This window comes from Eschrichtius robustus, chromosome 2, assembly GCF_028021215.1.
Source record: "Eschrichtius robustus isolate mEscRob2 chromosome 2, mEscRob2.pri, whole genome shotgun sequence".
Taxonomy (NCBI): Eukaryota; Metazoa; Chordata; class Mammalia; order Artiodactyla; family Eschrichtiidae; genus Eschrichtius; species Eschrichtius robustus.
In genome coordinates, this window is record NC_090825.1 from 56,899,422 (window position 1) to 56,920,026 (window position 20,605).

A 20,605-nucleotide genomic window follows, 5' to 3' on the forward strand; every position below is an offset into this window, starting at 1 on the left:
TTCAAAATGTGAAATCCCACTAGTCAACCATCAAAGCATGTTTAATAAAACTGCTTGTTCAAAAAAGGAAAATAAAATCACTTTAAGTTGATCTTCAGCCTTCTTGGGGATTTCAGAAATGCCATGCAGTACTTGGGCTTAAGAGAATGCTGGAATGGTGGGGAGAGAACTTGAATTGAGTTCTTGCTGTGTCTTTGCTGAGATCTATGCACGTTCTGTTTGATTTAATCTCATTAACTGCTGCATGAAGTCCTTTTTATTGTCCCTGTTTTATAAATGGAAAAAGTAAAGCTGAGAGAGATCAGGAACTTCTCTAACACCACATAACTAGGAAATGAAGCATGGGTTCAAACCTGGATCTTAGTAATTCCAAAATCTTTGCTCAATTCATCATACTCTGGCAGATTAACAAAACAATAAGCCATGTTGAAACATTTTACTGTTAATAATAAAATAAACACTAGTATTTAAAATTGGACTGTTTAGAAACTAATGTTTTAAAAAGAAATTGTAAATGGATTTTAGGCAACCTTAACCTGAAACAATTGGGAATTTTGAACAGCAAGAAGCAGTCATTAGGTAATTGCACATATTCTGAAGTGGCATTATAGCCTTTCTCAGTTGGCATTTGTTTACTATTTAGTTTTAGGAAACTAATCTTACTAATAGATTTTATAAGTAAAATAACTGTATAGGAAAAACTGAAGTTGTATTAAGGTCTCTTTTTTTGTTTAGTAAAAATGTCAGCATACTGTTTTGTTCTGTTTTTAGAATGGAGAAGGTCCTAATTTTAATTTTGTTAATATTCTTTTATGAATTTGTTTTATTAATCTTTAATAAAAATTTTCACATTGTTATCACAGAGGTTTTAGTTATATAGAAATTTCTTCATAACTCCACCCTTTGTTTCTATTTTCTTTAGCACAATCTCCTTCCTTTCAAAAAAGTGCTCTGTTTTCCTCTTGCTACCTATCTAAAGAATATTTTGCCCATATCACTTTCAACTTCAGGTAAAAAAATGATAGTTTCATTTAGTTGTCATTTGATGTTTAGTAAGTAGGGAATGATAAAACTATTTTTTTTTTTTTTTTTTGCTTATTTTAAAATTTATTTTGGTATGCCTTTTAAAAACGTCCTATTAAGTCTAAAACATGTCAGATTATTTTGCCCTTCGAAGAATGTTAGTGATGTTGAAAAGAGACATTCTGCTGTGTGGTAATTATTATTAAGTCTTCACTTGGTCAGAATATAATTATTGATAAAACTGATGAATACATTACGATGATTCTCCTGTTTTGTAACACTGGCCCTAAGTGAAATTGTGAAATAGGCATTTTGTCTTAAATTTTCTTCCACCGCTTTTTACAGTGCATGTCTCCCTTAACGTTGTCTACACTGGTACCATTTTCACATTTTAGAAATGGCCAGGTTGTCAGATTATTCCCTGCTCTCCTTTGTCCCTTTCAGAATCTTAATTCATTAATCACTCCATCTCAGCTAAACCAGTCTAAGAAAATAATTCCTATCAGTTAGTAACTGATATGTTAAACCTTTCAGTGTTGTTATGTTTAAGAAGCATGCTTAAAGTTTGGTACAGAAGTATTTTCAGTTGCTTCTTCAAATAAACATATATGTACAATTTACATATAAATAAATTATATATGATAAAGTATATGTATATAAAATTTAATATAAATAGCTCATATCTTCCTTCCCTTCGACAAGTGCTAGTAGAGACCATTTCTTCTCTACCCATGGGTTAATTGAGCACTTGTGCTCTGTAAAACCCCTGTAAAATTATCTTTTGAAAAATATTAGGCTGGTTTTTTATATTAACTCCAACACTGATTTAGTCTATCTTACTTCCTATGCCAGTTTTAAGTTTTATCACTAGTCAGGCACTTTGCTGAGGAACACATGTACCCAGCAGCATCACTTTGACACCTTGTCAAACCTCTTTAGACTTTTACTGACTGTTAGCATTTCCTTTTGCTCCTCTGAAAATCAGGAATAATTCTGGCTTTATATATTTTTGGACCTTAAATTTTACTCATACATATTTTAAGTTTCTTATTCTCATAATTATTTTCCTCAGTTAATATAAAGTTTGAGCTCATGCTCTTATTCCATGTATTATTAAATTTTTCTAGTTTTGAGTAATTAAAATAATATTAACCTGAAATAAGAACTATTTGGCTATGTAGATTTATATTTTAGTTTTAGAATTTTTCTGTTGCTTCTAGTTTTCAGTTTCTTTCTTCTTCTTCCGCTGACCTTAGTGAACAGAATAGGAACTCTGCTTTTCTCTCCCAAACTGATTTGTCTGGGGGTGTGATAATTGGTTCTTTACTTGAAACCAGGTCCGATTTTGGGTCTAGAAAACCCATTACCAGACTTTTCCACCAACCCTCTCTGCTATCCTGCTGTAACGACATCACCAGCGAGCACGATAAGTTTCCTTTTGCTTCATGGTTGCAGAGTCAGTGGATTTCCTTTACTGATGAACTTGTTAAAATTACTGACTCCAGTGGAGCTCAGAAGGCATTCCAGAGATTGCATTGTAAAGCTGAAAATACCTTTGGGTTCCCTGGTGCTTTGGATGAGAGATTTTTTCCAACAGCTGCATCTCTGAAGATCACAGTGACCTTTGCCATAATAGTAAATGTTCTGAAAAGCTACTGACAGAAGAAGCTAGCAATGCTGCTGGTTTTTCTTCTGCATCATCATCATTGCTTCTGGATCCTAGATTAGTCTGTGCCTTTATTCAGATGAAGGGTGGTATGGGAAACATGCTTTATCTGTTCCCCTTAGGTAGTGTCAGAGAGCAGATGTAGGTTAGCTCTTTTTTGCCTGTGTTTTATACTTTACAAGTCACTTCATGTTCTTGAAATACTGCATCTAGTGGACATTTATTTGAAGTGAGCACCACCACCACCACAAAACACAGTTAAGATACTTAAACCTGTGAACAGTTGTAGTCATCTCCTTCAGAGGCTTCTAGAAGCAGTATCTAATTGGCATGTGGAGATAGATTTGTTTATAATTTACAAATTTATTACTATAATTAATAGATTCATTTATAAACAGTGATATTACTGAGCATTGTTATTACTTTTTCTCAAAAAGCAAATTCTGATTATTTGAAGAAGGTGAACTTAACACTTCTACCAGGCTTAGACTGAGTCAATCTAAATGCCATTTGGACAGGCCACTTGATTAGTAATGAAGCTTCAGGTGTAAATGTCTCTACCATGTTAAGCCCCCTCACAAGCTTGAAATAACTTGAGTATTGGTCAGTGCTGGTTTCATTGATAATGAACTATCATTAAAGTAAATATGTCATAGCACAGGGAAGTGTAACAGTCTTCAGGTTAGTGCGCATTTCTTCCAATGTACAACTTGAAGTAGGGGCGCAGCGTGAAAGAACTGGTGCTGACTGGAAGAAGGCAGCAGCCTTAGAATCTAAACTTGATTTCTTATCAGGTTTTTACTGTTTTCTTCAAGCAACCTGAATGGTGCTTGCATCTTTTATCTCTTCATATGATCTGCTTTCTAGATGATTCCATACCCGCATGCATTTGCTTTCACTCCGGCGTGACTACCTTTTACTTTAGTTCTCTTCCTACCACCTCCATGCTCCTTCTTTTCACTCCTCCATTGCTGACCAAGGGTCCTCAGCTCTACTGTTTGTTTCCCCATGTACATACTTAGGCCCATTCTTATATTTTTAACTTTGCACATCTGTAAACTTATAGAACTTACTGAAACATATTTCTTCACACCCATATTATATTCTTCAATCTGAATTATAGACTCATCTTTTAGAATGGACCAAAAGAATTGGAGGATCATTTTAATTAATTTAAAGATCATTTAAATGTATTTGCTTCTACACTCTTGCTTTGATTATGTTAATACATGTGTGACTTTTGATGATATACACTTGAATTTCACTCATTAATTTCTACCATGCTGAGAGTTTTTTTGTTTTTTTTTTAAATTTTTGGCTGCGTTGGGTGTTTGTTGCTGCGCGCGGGCTTTCTCTAGTTGCGGCGAGCGGGGGCTACTCTTCGTTGCAGTGCGCGGGCTTCTCATTGCGGTGGCTTCTCTTGTTGCGGAGCATGGGCCCTAGGCGCGTGGGCTTCAGTAGTTGTGGCACGCGGGCTCAGTAGTTGTGACTCGCAGGCCTTGTTGCACCGTGGCATGTGGGTTCTTCCTGGACCAGGGCTTGAACCCGTGTCCCCTGTATTGGCAGGCGGATTCCTAACCACTGCACCACCAGGGAAGTCCCTGGAGAGTTATTTTTAATTAAGAATACTGAGGTTAGTATTTCTGGTTTTTAAAATTGCAACATTTGCAAGTAGTGTTGAAAAACATTGAACACTAAATTTATGTAGGATTTACGAAGTCAATATATGATTTTCTATATTTACCAAAAATTAATTATAGTGATTTGTGGAAATTTTTTTTGTAAACTATAAAGATATGTTTGATTGTCACTAGAAAATGGCACAGTGTGTTTCAACTTAACAGTGAGATTACAAGTTTAATTAAGGTAAATGTTTTTATTTAGAGTTCATGTTATTATTTTGAAGATGTTGCTTCAAAGGATTGGTCTTGCAAATAACTGTAAAGTAGTATTGGCAATAAACTAAAGACCTTAGGCCTTAAACTGGTTTATTTTCACCAGCTTACTTATTAGATTTAATTTTTATATGTATAAATAATTGAAACAGAAATACAATTTATATTATGTCAGTTTTATTGAAAAGTTAGTTTTTGTTTTTCAGGAATATTATTGGTAGCTTCGAAAAAAGCATGTTTGATACATTCCTAGCATTCCACAAATAGCTATAATTACATTTTAAAGAAAAATAACTTCTGAAAAATGAGCTTTGAATCCTAATAGTTTCTCTGTAATAGATTGTTTTTATCTAGGGATTGGTACATACTAATGATTTTCTTCAAATTCTTTTTCCACCCACCAGCCAGGCCCACAACTCCTCTTTCTGTAGGCACCATTGTCCCACCTCCAAGGCCTGCTTCCAGACCAAAGCTTACTTCAGGAAAACTCAGTGGGATTAATGAAATAGTATGTACTCAGGTGTTTTTTATTTTTAATTATAACTGTTTTGATTTAATATGCAAATGATATTTCTCTATATGTCCCTTTACTGCTAAACGCTTGGAATTTTCTACTCAAGTCTTCAAAGTACAGAAAAGTTTTCCCTGCTGATACTTCCTTCACTTCCCCATATTATCTCAGTGATCATACCTGTGGAGCAAGACCGTTGTTCAGAAGGAAAGAGGTTTCCTGAGAAAGTTAGCACATTATAAAAATACAATTCAGTACCCATTGTTTCGTAATTAAGAAGCAATTTTCATATAATTTTGCTTAAAGTCAAATATTAAGGAAAAAATGGTGGCCTGTTCTTAGACCTGGAAGTATACTTACTGCCAGGGGAGCCCTGGTGGGCATCTAGTCCAGCTTTCTTTATTTTATACATAAGCAATCTGGAGTTCACATCACTTAATTGACTTGTAAAAGTACACATTGCTTAAAAAAAGAAAAAGGCATTGGTCTTTGAAAGTTGTCAGATAATGAAAGAAAATATATGGGTTCTATTCAGAGTCAGGCTCTCCCAAACCAGTCTTCTTTCCTTCAGTCTGTTCTGGTTTACTTTCATCTTTGACTTGCCAGTTTAATTGCCAGAACTAAATTGCTAAATGTCAAGCTTGATCTTTTTCCCCTGATACACATCTACAGTGGTACACCCATAATCCACGTGGTTGATTATTTTAGCTGACTCTACAAGACTCTTCATAAAGTTGACTCAACAACCTGTATTACCGTACTAGCTGTCCAGTTTTCTCCTCTTTGCAACCTAGGTTCCAGCCACCTGAAACTTTCCACTGTTCCCCAAACACATCATGCTCTTTTATGTATCCATGTCTCTATTGTGCTCCCTCTTGTCTGAAATGCCCCTCAGTTTTCTATGTAGGAAACTGCTCTCTTTAAGACCCTGCTACATATCACCACCTAGGTGAAGCCCTCTTTGATGGTTACTCCTCCCCTCCACCCCACAGTGGACTTAATCATTCTCTGTCATTCTCTTCCTTATACCCCATACACCTGCTCATGTTTCTTTTAGTGCATAGATCACATTGTATATAAAGTTGACCCACAGTCAATTCTCCGTATCTATGGGTTCCTCATCCACGGATTAAAAATATTGGGGGGGGGCATCCAGAAAGTTCCAAAGAGCAAAACTTGAATTTGCCACACACTAGCAACTGTTTACATTGCATGTACAACTTTTTACATAGAATTTACATTGTATTAGGTATTGTAAGTAATCTAGAGATGATTTAAAGTGTAAGGGATGACTGTACTTTTTTTGTGTGTGCTTCCTTCACTGGACTATGCTTTAGCCAATTTCATATCCTTAATACTTTGCTAATGCCTTAATACTTTAAATAATGCCTGTCACCTCATGTCCTGTACCACCTCCATCTGTATATTTCCACAGCCACATTTTACACCTTGCTGTGTTTTTTTCAACCTGCTGTCCATAATAATGAGTCATCCAAAAGCCATTCTCTGGAACTAATACTTTAAAAATAATTAATTGGGGGCACAAGGGTTTACTAAGTGTAAAATATTTTAGGCAGTATAATCTAATTTTTATAAAAGTGTATATCTATAAATTTATATTCATGCGATGTAGAGTTGAATAATTTTAGTGTATGAATGCTTATAGGGTTTTGTTGGTTGTTTTTCGCCTTCTGTTTTTCATGTTCCTCAAATAGCTGGGGACAGAAACAGTGTCTAATTCACTGCTTTGTATCTAGTACCCATGACCTGACACATAGTATAGGCACTAAATAAATATTGCATTTAATTATAACTTTTATAAGCAGGAAAAGGTTGTCTTTAATTAAGCTCAATATTCCATATTTTAAAAATGAAACACCTCAGGAAGTGTTGCTAATGTATTATTGGAACAATTAGGAATTTGGAAGGAAAAAAACCATTCACCAAAGTAAAAGATAAATGAATTGGAATCATATTTTTCATATTTGTTTTTATTTTTAACCAGAAAAGTGGGAAGACAGTAGAATTAAGATTTTCTCAAACCTCTGAATGGGGTAAACTTTCTCAATGAGGAAGCATTACAATGAATTATAAGGAAAATGTGCACAGATTTGTAAATGCCAAAAGTAAAGCAATAGTTAGGAAGAAAATATTTGCATCAGATAAAGAAAAGGGTTAGTGAAAGCTCAGATAATACTAAGACTCCCCAAACTAAATCAGGTGAAGCTAACAGACAACTCATAAAAGAGAAATGCCAATTTTATTTTTATCTACAGAATTAGCTAAAAGTTTTTAAATTTTATTATTTTTCCTTCTTCTAAGGCTCATCTATTCATTGCAGGCAAGAGTGCAGAGAAATATTCTCTTATATATTTATAAGCAGTAGGGTAAATAAAGTGAGTTACCCAAATGGGAAGCAGGTTGGCACTGTGTATGAAAAGCCTTCATAATGTTTAACAATTTAACTTCTGAGAATCTATCTTAAGCATACTTTTTGAAATACAGAAAAAGTTTTATATACAAAGATTGTCTTGACAGCATTATTTTAAAATAGGCTTTTCAGCTTTTAATATATTCTTGAAAATGATTTGACCTAGGCATCTCTGTGAGTTTTAAGAAACACAATAAATTTGGTGTAGTATTTTAAAATTAATGTTCCTGATAGCTAAAAATCTTTTCTGATAACTGGGGAATTGTTTTAGCATTTTGGTAAATGACATTTTGTTTTTAAGCCCAGGCCATTCAGCCCACCTGTAACTTCCAATACCAGCCCACCTCCTGCTGCTCCGTTAGCCCGGGCAGAAAGTTCTTCCTCTATCTCATCTTCTGCGTCACTAAGTGCTGCCAATACTCCAGTAGGTAAGTGATTAACATAAATCACATGCAAAATTTAACATCCAAAATATGATCAGGCTGAGGGTAGTGAAGAATTAAGCATTTGACATTTTGGTTTTCTGGAAACACACCTGGCATTATCAAACAAGCCACATTTTCCTTTTCTCTTTCACATTTTATATTCTCTGAATAGAGAATTTTAACCATGATTAGCACTGTTAAGAATGCATCAAATTTATAAACTACTGACCAATATATAATAGTTGAAGGCAGAATACGATGCAGTACTTTCTACTGTGAATTGGTACTTACATTCCTAAGAAAATTTGTTTTAAAAACAACTGATTCAGTGAAAGGAAGGGGTTTTGTGCTTGCAGTGTGGTCCTGGGACCTGCAGCATCTGTCTGTTATCACCTGGGAACTTACTAGAAATGCAGACCTTTTAAATCAGAAACTCTGGAGTGGGGCTAGCAGTCTTTGAGCAGGCTTTCTAGGCAATTCTGATGCATGTTGAATTTAAGAATCCGAGCCCTAATTAAGCTGATTTAATTATACCTAATTTGATTTGTCAAAACTCACGCAAAAGAAATGGGTCTTCTGTATGTAGCCATTGTAAAAATGGCATGAGTGGTATAGGCTAAAATGAGATAAATGATTTGATTTCTAAATGTCTGAACGTGATGTTACCATCTTATTTTATATACTTTTGTGAACATACTGTTTTTCCCATCTTCTGACTTTACGTAAACAATATATTCAGTAAGTCTTTCTGTTTGCTGCAACAAGCAACTTATTCTTACATTTTGTTTGTATATGTGGTTTTGTTACCTTTTGTTTCCACAGAATCTGTATTTTAATCATAAAGAACATAGATGGGTCCTGTTAGAAATCAGGCAGGTCTGGGTAACCAAAATTGCTTTAGTTGTTTCCCATTATCTCCAGATTATTCAGACCGTTTTCTATTTGTGATGGAAACTTTAATTTTGATTAAGTTGGTACATATTTGTTTGTAGTTTGGGCCAGTGCTGGCAATAGGAGAACCACAAGTAGGTGACAGTGATGATACAGGCAGGCAGGATGTGATGTAATGTGGATTTTATACGACAAAGTTTCTTTAAATCTTCCTAAAAATTTCTTTCTTTTTTGTGATGTTTATTCAGCTCCCTGTTTAGATTTAAGTTTTTGATTCTTCTTGTTCTTGAAAGTATTTTCTTTTCCTGCAATATTTTGTTTTATTTAAATATGATAGAAGATGATAATTTGATTGGGACACTCTCTGAAATTGAAAAGCACTGTGAGACTTCACAAGGTATTGTATCGAAAGCAGATGTATGTGTTAACTAATGACCCTAAAGTGTATCTAAAATACTCTGTTATCTAATTTTTCCTTTTCCAGCAATTTATGGTGTCTCAGAAATCAAGAATAACTCTAAGGTTTAACTATCTCAATTTTGTACTAATTATGTCCAGTTTCTATACAGGATCCATTGATAGCAGTGGATAAATTATAAAAACATACATTAGTTTTGCATTATCTTCCTTCTCCCTCCTGCTCTTCTCTCCTCAACATTAAGAAATATCAACAAATCTTACTTCTTAAGCTATCAGAAGCAGAGAAAAAGTGATTAGGAAAGAACCAGAAAGAATATGTCAGTTAAAAAAGAGAAACTATAATATAAAAACCACAAAGCAAAGGCTATCATATGAAAACCATTCATACAGTGAGCTGAAGAAATTAGAAGCACAGAGGTAGGTAGGAAATAGTTGGGAGTGAGTTTTTTACTCCTGAGCTGAAAGGAATGCCACAAAAATATTCACTGATTGTTACAAAGGTAGGTACCCTTTATTTCAGCTTTATGTCTCTGCATTTTCAAAACATACACAATTGTAAATATGCAACAAATAAACCAAAATTAGAATGCATACTATCCTTATAAAGAACATCCAAGGAATTTATTATTTCCAAAAAATGAGTTATTCTGAATAATATAGTACACATTTAGACTTTTTTAGGGACCTAAGCACATATTTCCTGTGTCAAACATTTTTTTGAAGGATGCATATACAATATGATCTTGGAAACAAAAATGGAATATACAAAAGGGGATATGCCAAAATGTTAAGTGGATTTTGAGTTTTTTTCCTAACTCTCCAATACTTTTTTCTTCTTGCCAATATTTCAGTAACAGGCTTAACAATTTACAGGGAAACTATTTCAAGAATTCTTATTTTATATGCCCAAATTGGATACTTGAAAAGAATAACTTTGTAGGTTTCTTTTGATTTTTAATGTCAAAGTAGTAGCAGACATTAATGTTACCCATGACTGTGTGTAGATATCCACTTGTGGAGGTTACCTAAGGGAAAAGATTAACTTCAGATTTAAGAACATAGAATTTTCTCTAATAAAAGATTATTATAGCCTTCATCTTTCTCTGAAAATATGCTTTCCTGAATTTCTATTGACCCTAGTATAGAATATATATATATATATATATATATATATATATTTTTTTTTTTTTTTATGGCTGTGTTGGGTCTTCGTTACTGTGCGAGGGCTTTCTCTAGTTGTGGCAAGCGGGGGCCACTCTTCATCGCGGTGCGCGGGCCTCTCACTGTCGCGGCCTCTCTTGTTGCGGAGCACAGGCTCCAGACACTCAGGCTCAGTAATTGTGGCTCACGGGCCCAGTTGCTCCGCAGCATGTGGGATCCTCCCAGACCAGGGCTCGAACCCGCGTCCCCTGCACCGGCAGGCAGACTCTCAACCACTGCGCCACCCGGGAAGCCCTAGAATATATTTTTTTAAAAATTGAACTAATTTAGATTTACAGTGAAATTTTCCCACTGCACAAACATGTATTTGCATAGTTGTAATCACATATCCTAGAAACTACTGCCTCTTGATCAAGCCCTTAGCTTTCATTTAATTATCTCTCACCTGATCCAAACTTGAATCCCTGCCAAGTCATTTTTCTTTTCAATCCAGGATTCACTCTGTGTTCAGTGATCTTACAAAATGAAAAACACAATCATGTTTCTTTTAAACATTTTCAGTGGCTTTTAGTGCCAATAGGATAAAATTAAAGGTCTTCCATATCCTGATCTGGGTTATAAACACTTCTCCAGACACATTTTCATGTCCTTTCGTCGTTGCAGCCTATCACCCACAAAGTATGTTCCCGCTTTGCAGAAAAAACTACTTGTGGTTCAAAAAGGTACCATTTCTTTCATGCCTCTTTGGCAAAGTGTCTGGCGTATATTGGTGGTTAGTAGATAGTAGCTGTTGTGATTTTGTGAATACATTTTATTATTGAGTTTAGTTTCATAATGAAATTTTAAGTTGTCTTGTTTGGGAGAGTTTACTTTTCCCAGTGGCCTAGAAACAGCGGTTCCTGTTTCCATGTATTTTTAATCACTGAGTCATTTTTTTTTAAACTATGAAGAACCTTCTAAATCAGAATTCTTCAAAATCTTGAACACTACAGAATCTTCCTGGCCTCTAAAGGTAACAAAAGCTCTTTCTCACTATTTGTAGGAGCTCAGGTTTAGTTGTGAGGCAAAGAAAGCTAGTACTGATTTTTGTTAGAATTAATAATACTCTAGGTATCTCAAAAGTAACTCACATCTGAAATAAAAATATCTGATGGCTATGAACATTGTATAACATTTATGTAACAAAAAACATACATTCAAATTTCAGAGATAAATGAATAACCTAGGTCAACATTTTTCTTTAAATAAGAATGAATAATCATAATTAACTACCCTATTGACTTACTTTTACAAAATTTCATCGTATATTGTACATTAAATGAAATGCTCCACTTTCCAATTGATAACAATAATGGTAAGGCATAAATGGAGAGAGTACATTTGTAAAAAAAAAAAAAAAAAAAAGGCAGTGCACTCTTTTAAGGGATTTATCTGTTATGAAATAAACCAGATACTTTTAGGTTTTAAAAAACACCTGAACATATACATTAAATTTGTTTACATTTTATTACGCTTTTAAAACACTGCTCTTTCTATGATTTGACTCTAAAGGTATCTTACTGAGTTAACTTTATGTCAGGAATGTTACCTCAAAATGATGTTATTAGTCATATTTATCGAGGAAAGGTAATATGGGAATATAATACAAGCATAAGACAAAGAAGAGGTAAAGGAGAATTACAGTAATAATGAGCAGTGCATGATTACATTACACTGCTCATTTAGAAATAGCTAATGTATAGAAATACCTTAAATAGAAAAATCCAGTTTAATGACCTTACATATGTGAATTGGTAGAACCTGAAAGAATTTAGTATCTGAATGGTTTTGAAGCCATATTTGAGTAATTTTAGCTCTTCAGGTGAAGGGCTTTTTCCTTCTGACATTCCTTAACCCAACCCTTCTTTGTCATTCTATTTAAAATTGAAGTCACTGTGACATATTTTCCTGATTTTTTTTTTATTTGTCCAACTTGTTTTATGCTCCATTTTTTAACCAGATTTATACTTGGGGCATCTTTGAAACCAGTAACAGAGTCACTTGTGACAAGCTAATATTTTGACTCTACTCTGTCTTGGTATTTAATAAATATCTTTCTACAGGATTTAACAAATGAATTGTGTTTATTCTAGGTGTGTCACGAGGTCCCAGTCCTGTCAGCCTTGGAAATCAGGACACCTTACCTGTGGCAGTCGCCCTTACAGAATCTGTTAATGCCTACTTTAAAGGGGCAGATCCCACCAAGTTAGTTTTTAAAAGATACGTGTATACGTGTGTGTGTGTGTTTCAGGGGCAGGGGGCTTGGTGGTAAATTTTAAGAGTTATATTTTGATTCTCTATTAGTTAGAGTTTTCTGTTACTTGTTTACCTGCTTTTTGCTGTCAATTATAGTCATTTAGAGATTGTCTTTCAAATTTAAGAAGTCACTATAGTCAGTAGTGATGGCTTTTTTCTAAGTTTATGTACGTTTTTGCCCAGGCTTTATGACCAATATGACACATCTGTTGTTTGACATGTCCGTAGAACAGGATTGTGGCAGCTGACGTAGATGGGGATAGAACTCTGAATCTTGGCCTAATGTATATCTTTGGTGAAAGTGTGATGTTTGCAAGAGAGACCTAGAGTGCACGTCTATTACAGGAGACTCTTGAAGGATTGGTTTAACCTCCTTCTATTAAGAAAATGATCTTTGGGTGAATGACCACCCTTATTTTTCTTTCTTTTTTTTTTTTGAATTTTATTTTATTTTTTCATACAGCAGGTTCTTATTAGTTATCTATCTTATACATATTAGTGTATACATGTCAATCCCAATCTCCCAATTCATCCCACCACCACCACCCCACCCTTATTTTTCATGTATAACATTATTCATTCATTAACTGTTTGAGTCCTTAATATGTGTAAGACTGTTATTAGCTTGCATTGTTGTGAAAGTTTCTTAGTTTTCACTTGAGATAATGCAAGCTCTGTAGAGAAGAACTTTTGTTCACTAAAGTACCTTCAGCACATACAACAGAGTCTTACACATAGTAAGCACTCAAATATTTGATGAGTGAATAATGTTACTTAGGAAAAGGAGAGGTATTGATATATGCTATGAAGAAAAATAAACCAGGGTAAGGGGATAGACAGTTACAACAGAGGGCTACCTATTTTAGATAGAATGATCAGTGAAAACCTTTTTGAGGTTGTTTTTGAAAGACATTGAGGGAGGAGCAAGCCATGCAGATAGGTGAGTGAAGAGCATTCCAGTAAGTGTAAGGGACTGAGGTAGAAGTATGCTTGGCATAGTCAAGAAACAGCAAAGAGAACCATGTCACTGAGTAGGAGTAAACAAGGAAGAAAGTAGTCAAAGATAAGTCCACAGAGGGAACAGATCAGGCTGGGCATTGTAGACCATGATAAGGAGTTTGGGATTTATTATGGGTGAGGTGGGAAGCAAGTAGAGGCTTTTGAGTAGAGGAGTGATGAGGTTACTTATGTTTTTGAAGTAGCACTCTGCCTGCTATATGGAGAATAAACTTAGAAGAAGCCAGAGTAGATGCAGAGAGAAAGGGTTAACCACTGAAGTCCAGGTGAGAGATGATGGTGACTTGTATAAGGGTATTAGCAGAAGAGATTGTGAGTAGTAATGAGATTCTGAATGTATTTTGAAAACAGAGTTGTCAAGATTTGTTGAGGGAGTAGACTGTTAAATTTGAAGTACTTATTAAGACAATTTAGTGGGGATGTTGAGTTGATGATAGTTGAATACATGATTCTGGAGTTCAGAGATAGGTCCAGGCTAAAATATTTGGTAGTCATTAATTTGTACATGATACTTAAAGCCTGGGGCATTAGGGTGTAGAGAAGAGATCTGATGAGAACTTAAGTCCTGGCCCCCTTCAGTGTTTAAAAACAGGAGGATGAGAATCATCTAGCAATGGAGTTTGGGACAGCAAGCAACAAGATTGGTGAGAAGAGAACCAGTAGAGCAGAGTCCCAGAAACTAAGTGAATAAACCCTTTCGTGAAAGAAGGTGTGAAGCTGTAACTGATGCTATCGTCAGGTCAAGAAAAATTGATCATTAACAACATGAAGGTCATTAATGAACTTCACAAGAGCAGCTCTAGTAGACTGCTTCGAGGGAGCTCAGGAGCAGGAGCTGATGCAAATACAGACAACTGTATTTGGAGAGAGCAAATGTTAGGCAATTCTTTTAGGATATTTTGCTCTAAGTAGAAGCAGAGAAACAGGGTGGTAGCAGGAGAGAGATGGGAGAATCAGAGGAGGCCTTTATTAATTTTAGTTTTTGGGTTTTTTAAAGATGATATACATTTCAGTATGCTAATGGGAAAAATCCAATATTTATGGAAAAAATTGAATCCGCAGGAAAGGGGTCAATTGCATGAGTGAAGTCCTTCAGTATGTAAGAGGAGATGTGCTTCAGTACAGTTAACCTTAGGTGCATAGGCTGATTATCTGTTGAAACAGGAGGGAACGCAGAAGGTATGCATGCCTTTAGAGTCAGGGAGATTAGGATTTTAGTAGTGAGAGTATGAGGAAGTTCTTTTCTGATTTTATTTCATCCGTAAAATTTAAAGGAAAGTCGTTGACTGCAGGTGGGGGAGGGAATTTTGCAGGTTAGAGTTAGAGGAGAAAGGAGAAGGTATGAAAAGAGCTAGGGAATGTAGTAGAATTTCCAGGTTATACTAAGGGGACCCAAGTGAGAGTTTTGGCTATATCATTATACGTTTTTCTCTAGTCATGTTTGGCCATATAGGTGTAGGTGAGGAGCTGGATTTAGCTAAGACTGTGTTTTGCCAAACAAGCATGGTCAAATGAGAGAGAACCAAGGGGAGGGTTTATGCAAAGGAGTATGTATATTGATGGACCATGAAGTCCCAAGATAGGGGGAAATGAGGATATGAAGGAAGAATGAAAATTAATGAAAAAGGTGGTAGGAACAATGGATTATGGAGGTTTTTGATGAGATTGGAGATGCAGTACTAGACAGAATGAGTTGGAGAAGTAGGAAGAGACTATCCGATGAGTGGGGAATCAGACTGAGATGATGGAGGGGCTGAAGTATGGCCGAGGTAGGCTGGAAGGCAGGATCATTGAAGGTAAGGGGCTGAAGAACTAGGTAACCAAGGTGTTGAAAGGATTATCTGTGTGGATATTGGAATCACTAAAAATTTATGATAGGAGTAGTTGTGCAGAGACAGACTGACAGTGGGCCAGGAGCTATAATTTTCAGAAAATGAAAGGGAATGTTGAAGATGACTTGGAGGGTTGGGATAGCGAGTAGTATAATCTGATGGTGTGAGTTTCAAATGAAACTGGTCGTTTTTCAGAAGGAAGAAGGAATATAGAGTTGTAAGAGGCAATGAGAAGCGAGGAGGACATCTACCACTGCCACCGTCAGGCCCAGTGCTTTGTGGGGTTTGGAGGAAAAATAGCTACAGCTGGGGATAGTGTTACCAGGGAAACAATGTCCTTGTGAGACAGCCAGGGATGGTTTTGGCAAACAAGTGAAAGGAGTATTATCAGTGTGCTTCCATTTGTGTTTGGAATTTAATTCTAGGAAAAACTGGTGTTAGATGAATATATCATTTCACATAGAATCACTTTTTATAATTGAAAAAATAATTCATGGTAATTATGATAAAAGGTTATATATATAAATAAAGCCCTTTTAAAACTAAATATGCTTTAAATGGAGGTTAAAATGCCTTATTTAAACTATTTAAATTTTTCAAAATGCCTACTTTCAGGTGTATTGTGAAGATCACTGGTGACATGACAATATCATTTCCAAGCGGAGTTATTAAAGTCTTCACTAGTAATCCATCCCCAGCTGTGCTCTGCTTCAGGGTGAAAAATATCAACAGACTAGAACAAATTCTTCCAAATGCACAACTTGTGTTCAGGTTTGTGTACTTCTCAGTTTTTTTTAAATTTTTTGGCCACACTGTGTGGCAATGTGGAATCGTAGTTCCCTGACTAGGGATCGAACCTGTGCCCCCTGTGGTGGAAGTTCAGAGTCTTAACCACTGGACCACCAGGGACATCCCCAGGTTTGTGTACTTTTGTTTTGAAGGTGAAATTTCTTTTTAAGAAATATTTTCTTTCTTCTTCAAAGCAACAGGAATTCAATTTGAAGACAATATCAAAATTATTTATTATGATTAAATAGGATTCTGCTGTCTTTGTTTTGTTTGTGCTGGTGGTGGTAGTAGTCATTGTTAGATCCTTCTCTACTGTACATCTTCTCATCTTTTAGGCAACTTTCTGCTATGTTCCATTCTTTATCCCCTAAGTTTAGTTTTCCCTCATCCCATCTTTTGGTTCATTTCTACTAGTCTTTGCCAGGTCACCAAATTACTAGAGAGAGGCAGATGATAAAGATGAATAAATAAATATGAAATAATAATGAAAATATTTCTTATACATACAGTGATCCATCACAATGTGATTCTAACACAAAAGATTTTTGGATGAACATGCAAGCTCTTACTATCTACCTCAAGAAGCTATCAGAGCAAAATCCAGCTGCTTCTTATTATAATGTAGATGTATTAAAGTATCAGGTGAGTGTCATATTATAAAAATCCTTAATTAAAATATTAAACAGAATCTTGCATATCATTAAATGAATAATATGTCATGGCCAAATGAAGTTCATTCGAGCAATGCAAGGATGTTTCAAAATCAAAAAGTCTGTTAATAAGCCTATGGAGATTTTGGCCAATTTGATCAAATTCACCATCTATTACCAATTAAAATACTGAGTAAATATAAATATATGAATGTCCTTTACCTGAAAAGACCAGCATATCAGTCTTAATAATGAAATACCTAAAGCATTGAAAGTCAGGAATGGCAAAGACACCCATTATTCCTGTTAGTGTATAAGAGTTTTCTGGATGTGTTAGTATAGTTAGAATAAAATAAGTGGTGATAAATATTGGAAAGGAAGATATAAAAATAGTATTAATTACAGGTGATATATTTCTGGAAAACTCAAGAGAATCAACCGAAAAACTGATTGCAGGAGAATTTAGCAAAGTGGTCATTTAAAAAACTAATACAAAAATTAATGGCTTTCAAAACAACTAGTTAGGAAAACTAATGGAGAAAGATATTCACAATAAAAAAAACTAATTAGAGCTGGAGAGGTAGTCCAAGATGGTATAGGAAGATCCTGAACTCACCTTCTCCCATGGATACACCAACATGGTGTATATACAGCTACATGTGGAACAGTTCCCTCTGAAAGATAGCTAAACAGCTCCTTCACATCAGCAAATGAGAAAAGGGCCACACTGAGGCGAGTAGGAGAGGCTGAGACACAGTCTCACTGTAAGCCTCAACCCCATCATGGCAACCCACCATCTGGATGGAACTCACAAATCTGGAGCTTCTCCCTGAGGAACAAAGAGTTTGTAACCCACATAGACAGCCCAGCTTTTGAGACCTGCACTTGATAGACGAGTCCCTAAAACATCTGGCTTTGAAAACCAGTGGAGCTCGTATTCACAGGAACCAAAGGGCTGTAGGGGTCTGAGAAATGGCTTTAAAGAGCTTGCATGCAGACTCAAGCACCCTAGGGCCCAGCATGCAAGCGGCCATTTGAGAAGCGCACAGACTATATGTGAAAGAGATTCATTTGCTGATCTTAAAGCATCGGCTTGAGGGGCCAGGGCATGTTGAGATACTCTCCAGGGAATGAGGTGCTGGAGGGCACCTCTTTTACTTACTCCGTCTACTTTGCTAAAGCCAACAGGCACCACTTTATTTTTTATTTTTTTATTTTTGTACTATAGACTTTTTCTCTTGGTGGGTGCCATCTTTACACTCCAACCAGTGGGCTCTCCCTCTCTCATGCTAAAGCTGGCTTTTTTTCAAGACCTCTTTCCTCCTTCCTCAGTGGGTGTCATCTTTGCACTGTCTTCTGTGACACCAGTATCTTCAAGAGGGGAGTTTCTATAGATGTCTGGTGCCCCAGTTTTTGCAGCTGCAGCCCAGGGGACACCCTTGATCTCCTGGCTCTGGAGGCCAGGGGAGCTTGCATTTCTGGGTCGCACAGGACAATAACAATCAGTGAGACAGGTTTGGCAGGCTACTGCCCCCAGGGCGATGCACAGAAAGCAGACTGAAAAACAGCCGTAGTGTTTCTGTGAAAGAGACCCATTTGCTTGGCCTGGAGCAGCAGCCTAAGGGGCAGGCTTCAGGTCTGACACACATCTAGGGGTCTACAGATACGTTCTTAGGGAGCATAGGCTGGAGGAATGCAGTCAATTCACTTTCCCTCTGCCTTGCTACAGCTCACCAGTATCTCCCAGAACGGAACTTATAGACTCGTCTAGAGCCCTGATTTTTATGACTGTCACCCAGGGGACACCTCCAGATCACCTGATCTGGTGGCCAGCAGGGCTTACATTTGTATTCAGTCCCACAGGACTATATGTATTTGCATACTTTAAAAGCTGCTGCCTGAGCATCTAGCTTCCTAGTCAGTCTGAATCTATGTGCTGGCAGATTTCCTGCTTTGAAACACTGACAGGTCTTGGCACACCCTTGACAATTAGGAGCTATTAAATATAAAATAGGCTGCTTGGACAATCACAGAGGTTTGAGAGGCAACCAAGAGCTAAGGTGAGGTTGAACAATAAGGTTCATCTCCTACACAAGGTTACTCTTTCAAGACTGGAAGGGGTGGCTATCTCATCTAATACAAAGAAGCACAGAAAATCAAGTAAAATGAGGAAACAGGAATGTATTCTAAAAGAAAGAACAAGATAAAACCTTAGAAAAACACCTTAACGAAACAGAGATAAGTAATTTACCTTATAAAGAGTTGTAAGTAATGGTCATAAAATGCTCACCTCACTTGGGAGAAGAATGGATAAACACAGTGAGAACTTCAACAAAGAAATAGAAAACATAAGAAAGTAACAAATAGAAGTCACTGGGCTGAAGAATACAATAACTGATCTGAAATATATACTGGAGGGGTTCAACAGCAGACTAGATGAAGCAAAGAAAGGATCAGTGAACTCAAAGACAGGGCATTGGAACTCACCTAATCAGAACAGCAAAAAGAAAAAAGAATTTTAAAAAGTGGAGATAGCTTACAGGACTTATGGGACAACATCAAGCAAACTAACATATACATTATAACGGTCCCAGAAGGAGAATAGAGATAAAGGGACTGAAAACTTACTTGAAGAAATAAATGGCTGAGAACTTTCCTAACCTGGGAAAGGAAACAGACATTCAGATCCAGGAAGCCCAGAGAGACCCACACCAAGACACATTATAATTAAAATGTCAAAAGTTTGAAAAAAGAATATTAAAAGCAGCAAGAGAAAAACCAAGGGAGCTCTCATAAGACCATCAGCAGACTTTTCAGCAGAAACTTTGCAAGCCAGAAGGGATATATTCAAAGTAAACTTCTAACCAAGGATACTCTACCTGGCAGAGTTATTGCTCAGAATTGGAGGAAAGATAAGGAGTTTCCCAGGCAAGCAAAACCTAAAGGAGTTCATCACCAATAAACCAGCCTTACAAGAAATGTTAAAGGGACTTCTTTGCTGAAAAGGGCGCTAATTAGTAACAAAAGTATGAAAGTATAAATCTTACTGGTAAAGGTAAATATATAGTAGAGGTAGTGGATTAATCACATAGAGTGAAAATAGTAAAAGGATAAAAGACAAAAATAGTAAAAATAACTCCAATAATTGGTGAAGGGATACACAAGATAAAAAGATGTAAAATGTGACATCAAAAACAGAAAATAGAGGGGGGTAAAACTGTAGACCTTTAGAATGCATTCAAACTTAAGTTGTTTGCAGCTTAAAATGGACTGTTATGTAGGTTGTTATATGTAAGCCTCATGGTAACAAGCAAGCAAGAACCTATAGAAGATACACAAAAGATAATGAGAAAGAAATTAACCATTCCACTAAAGAAAGTCATCAAACCACAAAGAAAGAGAGTAAGAGAACAGAACAGCCAGAAAATAATTAACAATATGCAGTGAATACATACCTGTCAATAATTATTTTAATTGTAAATGGACTAAATTCTCCAATCAAAAGACATAGAGTGGCTGAATGGATTAAAAAAATAAGACCTATTTATATGCTGCCGATAAGATGCTTCCTTCAGATGTAAGGACACACACAGAATGAA

At 36.0% G+C, this 20,605-nt stretch overlaps 1 protein-coding gene across 1 annotated transcript in view; it reads left to right on the forward strand.

Moving 5' to 3' along the window:
• Positions 1–20,605, forward strand: part of FCHO2 (FCH and mu domain containing endocytic adaptor 2) — a 112,475-nt gene that overhangs the window by 76,819 nt on the left and 15,051 nt on the right. The window contains exons 18-22 of the mRNA XM_068535493.1: positions 4,989–5,092; positions 7,828–7,954; positions 12,556–12,667; positions 16,183–16,338; positions 16,866–16,998. Coding sequence (XP_068391594.1) covers positions 4,989–5,092; positions 7,828–7,954; positions 12,556–12,667; positions 16,183–16,338; positions 16,866–16,998 — 632 coding nt within the window. The remainder of the gene's footprint in view (positions 1–4,988; positions 5,093–7,827; positions 7,955–12,555; positions 12,668–16,182; positions 16,339–16,865; positions 16,999–20,605) is intronic.